The 6,107-nt window shown below is 34.5% G+C and overlaps 1 protein-coding gene across 1 annotated transcript in view; it reads left to right on the top strand.

Moving 5' to 3' along the window:
• LOC118756512 (60S ribosomal protein L7-like) overlaps positions 1 to 1,680 on the top strand; it is a gene marked incomplete at its 5' end in the record, with an annotated part of 5,713 nt that extends 4,033 nt beyond the window's left edge. The window contains one exon of the mRNA XM_036491274.1: positions 1,580 to 1,680. Within this exon, the coding sequence (XP_036347167.1) occupies positions 1,580 to 1,680 (101 nt within the window). The remainder of the gene's footprint in view (positions 1 to 1,579) is intronic.
• Between the last annotated feature and the right edge of the window lie 4,427 nt (positions 1,681 to 6,107).

Genomic DNA, 6,107 nt, shown 5'->3' with positions numbered 1-6,107 from the left:
CTTGTTGTTACGTGCAAAGCTATAGACGCGCCGTCAGCAAATTCGGTCGAAGCGGTGTTTTGGCCGGATGAGTGGTTACCTGTGTTAACTTGTACATACATATGTATGTAAAAATGTAGTTTCGGTTTAAAAAAATCGGATAAAGTTTTTCTTTCCCCATTGGGTTATGCAGACAACTATAATCGTAAAATCCGATTTGTGACTACAGATACATATGTACATAGTTATGTATGTATGTAACGCATCGCGACTGATTTTTTTATATATACATACACCTAATTTTAGTATTTATTAAAAAAAAACAATGAAATTCAAAAACTATTACTTGCATTTGCTATTGCTGTTGCACAGTGTTATCAAAAAAAAAGAGTTATCAGAAAATTCGTTTCTCTTGAAATCAAGTTATATGGCTGCGTATGTATGTACCAGAGCTGTGTAATGATTGAATGAATTGAGTGGGCATTCTCATTTTTTTCGTTTCAAAAATGTGATTGTTTGTCTTGAGATTGGTTACAAATTGTAATCACAAAATATGTAGTGTGTTATGGAATGGTTGACACCCATTCATATAGAGAATGTGAATGCAAAAGAAAAACTCAATCATGTATGTATGATTGTACGTTTATGTGATTGCAATCTGTCATTATCATTCAGTACTAATACTTAGTCTGTTCTAATAGCAGTCCGGTTTACAGGATTTAGTCAGAACTTACAGGAAGTCGTTCCTATTGACAAAAAACCTGTAAGTGGGAACACGTTTGAGAGAGTAACTGAGCAGTTAAGGGATTTAGTATGGAGTTTTTTTTCCTGTAAGTTCATGAAAAGTGTCAAACGATCAGCTGATTTGCATGTGCAAACAAAAACAGAAAGCGGTAAAGGCAAAAAACCGTGTATTTGTAAAAAATGGAAGTAACCAACGAAATATTTGGATATGATTTGGTTTTAATAATCAGTTAGTGATATTTCAGCCAAATCAGTGTTGTACCAATGACATGTAAACAAACCGACTGAGGTTTTTACAGGAAATAGTGCTTTTTGCGTTCCCGTGCACTTCTGCATCTGTTCTCCTTTTACTCTCACTTGAGAGAGTAAAATTGTAGTTTGACAGTTCCACAGGTTTTAGTCCGAAGTTCAAAGGAACAGACCATGGTGAAATAAATATAAGGTGATGTCATGCATTTGAGGGTAGTAGAAAATGGGGGAAAAAACTTGGATTATTTTTACTACTTTTTGGATACTATTTTCAATACTGATTTCGAATATACACATATATTAAGAGATCTCGCTATCAGTGGATTTCCCTATAAGAAATACTTTTGTTTAACTGCTTAAATTCAATGAATACGCATACAAACATTAAAAATGGTGTATTTATATCACGTTAAAGATTTATTCAAATCTTTAATACGAAAATGCATTCTACATTTAAAAAAAAGTTGTTTGACATTTTCCGCCATGTGAGAAGTTTTTGAGGCGTTAAGCATTTCTTTATATAATTTGGACCGCACTAAATTTCCTTACCATTAAATTTTATAAAAATGGTTTCTAAGAACAATAAATAACTCCTTCAACAACGCAGAACTAGGCTTTATTAAACCGCCTTTCGACAAGTCATCAACCCAATTGAACGTATTGTCCGTGGACTCCACACCAGTTAAACATAAAACATTTTTGATGTAAACCAGCGTAATAAGAGTTTTATGTTTTCACTCAAAATAAATTATTATTACTATTTCTATTTCCATAAAAAATAATGTTTATAATAATTATTCAGTTTTATTTTTCTACCTCAAAATTATTGTATACTAGCTTTTACCCGCGGGTTTGACCCCACGTTTTATACAAATATGAAAAATACTTTATGTAAAGATGTTATGCTCTCTGCTCTAATTTTAATATAGCCGTGATAGCAGCATACGGTAGGACAGCTGTATTAGCTTGGGTGTTATGAAATGAAATGCAATAATAATTTCTTGGCACTGCAGGTGTATTATTTAGGTTAAAATATCTTCAATAAATTATATATTTAATAGAAGAAATACTTTATAATTATACTAATATGATTTCACAGCATTTTTTTTAATACTTCAAAGTATCTATTAACATAAATGCATTTTCCAATATAATTATCATACATTTTATTTTCGAAGCGAACTGAAAACTGATAAGCACCTATCATTGATATGTTTGCATACCAAATTTAACATTTATGTGACTTATGGTTCCGAAGTTATGGCTAATTAGAAATTCTACGACTATGAGATATGCCACGCCCCCTCCTACAAAGTCATTTATATATACCTTGCTATAAGCATCTACCATAGGTTTGTCTGCATGCCAAATTTCAAGTTCATGTGACTTATGGTTCCGAAGTTATAGCTGATTAAAAATTTGCAGGCCTATGGGAGGTGTCACGCCCCCTCGCAAAATTGACACCATATTTGCAAACAAAATCATGTATAACCTTCCCGGGGTAAAAACAAATAACTGTGCAAAGTTTCGTGCGATTCCGTTTAGTGGTTGAAAAGTTATGAGGTAATAAACAAACAGACATTCACATATATGTATATAGAATAAAACTTAAAAGGCCATACAGATGTACCACACACATAAGAGGTTGATTAAAATTTAAAAAATAAGAACTACTTTCCGCCCTTCATTTATTCATATTAAAACAAATAAAATTAAACAGTTCTCTTTATTTAATAATTTTTAACTTCTAATAAAAATAACGTACTATCCATTAAAACATATTATTACCATTTAAAAATTACACATCCAAATTCTAGCTGTTATACTATTAAATAATTATACGTTTAAGTGGCCAGACCAAAGTCCCTCATCATAGTCATCCGAGCAGAAACGCTTGAAGATAAGTACCGAATCCGTGATTAGTGTGAGCCATGGTTTATTAATAATTACATCATACACAATGGTGTAAGCATGGGTGTAAGACAAAAACAAATAAAAAAGTAAATTACCAATTCGATTCATTGGCAATTGCTAAATTCTTACCTGAAACGCAATTGAAAAATCCCTAGTTGTAGAGGGTGATGATGCTACTGGTGTGCACTGCTCCAGTAATCTGTTGGAAGAAACACAAACATAAAGACTGGTTAGAGTCTCATAACATAAATGTGTTGGATTTAACAATTTCCTACCTGGAACTTGCTTATAACACCGCTTTTGGTAGCGCCGCTGATGAGACACTGCTCCAATAACCAACTCTAACCAGCTCTAAAACTTAAAAGGCACTGTTCTGAAAACCTTTTGTGAGAAAAATACATTAATTTAGTGGAAGCACATGATTCAATAATGAAAGGTTTTGTAAGTAGCTTTTTTCTAAAATTTGACACTCCCACCCACAGGGATGGTTTTTGGAAGCAGGGGAAAAAGGGAAGAATTCAATCAAACTTCCTAAAATGGTAGCTAAATTCCACAAAAAGGTGGGGATAGTGGTATTTTAAAACAAAAACCAATTTGATTTAGTTATTTAATTTAAACTAGCTTATTTACATCGAATATAACTCCGGATTGTTATTAAAAATAAATATTTATATGTATGTATATACCAAAGTTGAGTACGCCAGACGGCGCATAACTCGAGAATGGATGGTTCACTTTGAGCTATATATTTTTGTGTTTGTGTGCTTGTAAATTCTTTGCCGTACCATTTACAGTTGATGGATATGAAGAAGATATTTGCTTGTGGAAAAAACGACAAATAAAAATATTTGGAGCTTAAGTTTCTTTCGCGGTTTTGGCTCGATTGCTTCGAACATGGTAATTCGAATTCTTTGATGATGCACTTTTAGTGTTCTGGGGAGATTATGCCGCCGTCAGAATATTAAGCATTGGCTTACACAGTCGCAATTGGCGATTCGTGCTGGTCGAACTCAGGAAAAATAAAAAAGGATCTACTTCGTCAAATGAGTAGTGCCGTAAGTGCGCAATCTGACTAAACCGAGCTGTCGTGTGTTATGATTGATCCCATGGATGCTGTGTGCCAATATTATATTTAGTGATCGGACTTAAAAAAAAATTTGTGTGGTAGAATCTGGAAAAAATGTGGTAGATTTCAAAAAAATGTGGTAGATCTCAGTTATGGATCAAACTTTGTATAAAAAAATTCTGCAAGTTGTCACCTAACTTGCAAACCTTTTAATTAGAATCTAAAAAAAAATATTTTAGTATAATAAAGTGCAAGATTGAAGTTACTAAAAATTGCTTTGGGTATTGGCAATTTCTTTCCTTGACAGTGTAAAGCAGTTCCCTTCCATATCGAGATATTTTTCGAACATATTTTGAAAGATTTCTGCAACCTTGCGGAGTGCTGCCAGCTTTTCTTTTTATCACATCACGATGTAGCGCAAGAATGATAGAATACAAGATTGCGCCAATCGAGCTGAGAGCAACTGGCCATAACGTCAGAATATACCAGAATGAGAGAGAAAAGACGAATTCAATAAGAACAAGTAAGAAAGTCTAAGTTCGGGCGGGGCCGAACATTAAATACCCGGCGCAAGTATTACATATATGCCTTTTCACCTTTCCGGAAGCTACAGCTACATGGTAAGCCGGGGTGTATCAATTTTGAATAAATTAGCGTCCTTAAATTTCGAAATATTGACGTTTCGAGCATTTCTAAAATTTACCGTTATATGAAAAGCCGTAATTTTAGTCCGATTTCAATAATTTTGAACGTTTTGCTTTTATGTGGCAAGCACAATAACCATACCGAGTTTGGTACAAATTGGTAGAACGGTTACCGAGATACATATATGTGATCATAAGTGGGCGGTGCCACGCCCATTTTCCAAAATTTTATGATAAGCATATTTCCTGATAAAGAATTGTTGCAAGCATCAATTTTGAATACATTAGCTTCAATATTTACGGATTTATCGAAGATTTCGTATTTCTCCTAATTACCGTTATATGGGATGTGGGCGTGGTTATTGTCTCATTTTTTAAATTTTCGGCCATTTGGTATCCTGTACCAAGGCCAATAACTGTGCCATGTTTGGAAGAAATCGGTGCAGCGGTTGCCAAGATATACACATGTAACACTAAGTGGGCGTGGCTACGCCCATTTTTCAAAAATTTATAATATTCTTATTTTTCGTCTAAAAGTTATTGCAAATATCAATTTTGAGTGAATAATCTTCAGTAGTTACTAAAATATCGCAGTTTTCGTATTTCTGAAAATTACCGTTATATGGGAGGTAGGCGTGGTTATTATCCGATTTTGCCCATTTTCAATACCATCCGTCCTACGCCCGAAAGAAGTACACGTGCCAAGTTTCGTTAAGATATCTTAATTTTTACTCGAGTTATCGTGTGCACAGACGGACGGACAGACGGACGGACGGACGGACAGACAGTCACCGCTTAATCGATTTCTCTTTTCATCCTGATCATTTATGTATACATTTGTCTATATCTATCTCGATTCGTTTCGCCTGTTACAAACAACCGTTATGTGAACAAAGTTATAATACCCTTGTGCACAAGTGCGCTCGGGTATAAAAAGAAGAAGAGTCGAACAGCTGAGGCGAAATTGAAAGGTTTGTTTACAAAGTGCATAATAAATCGCAGATTTACGGAATTATTTAATTTTAAATGGTAAATTGGTTGTTTAAAAGTAAAGAATGTGTACTTATTAAATGCAATGCAAATCGCTGAAAGTGTTAAAACACTGCAATCATTATAATGATTTGCATTTATCAGTAATTGAACAAATACCAGCAGGCAGCCAGCGGGTCTGTTGCTGGTAACAATTTGCAGAACGATTCCACGGTGATCGTTGCATCGTCATCAATTAGTGAAATCAGTAACCAAGCTTTTAAAATAAAGGAAAACCTCCTACTCCGCTATACATATAATTACTTTCATTATTTAGCTACTTTTCCGGCAGCCGCAACAAACCCTGGCCCAAACCTGCAAATTGTTGCCAGCAACTGACCCGCTGGCTGCCCACTGGCATTTGTTCAACTACTCAAAAATGCACTTTGTAAACAAACCTTTTGGGTGTTGGCCACATCAAGCGGCTCATCTGGATGAAATGAAAAGGCTGTTAGATGTAATACAGCAACGTGCTCCCGATG

Source organism: Rhagoletis pomonella, unplaced genomic scaffold (assembly GCF_013731165.1).
Source record: "Rhagoletis pomonella isolate Grant_MI unplaced genomic scaffold, Rhpom_1.0 Rhpom_scaffold_00002, whole genome shotgun sequence".
Taxonomy (NCBI): Eukaryota; Metazoa; Arthropoda; class Insecta; order Diptera; family Tephritidae; genus Rhagoletis; species Rhagoletis pomonella.
Note: the sequence above shows the minus strand (reverse complement) of the source record. Positions and strands in the feature narration are given on the sequence as shown.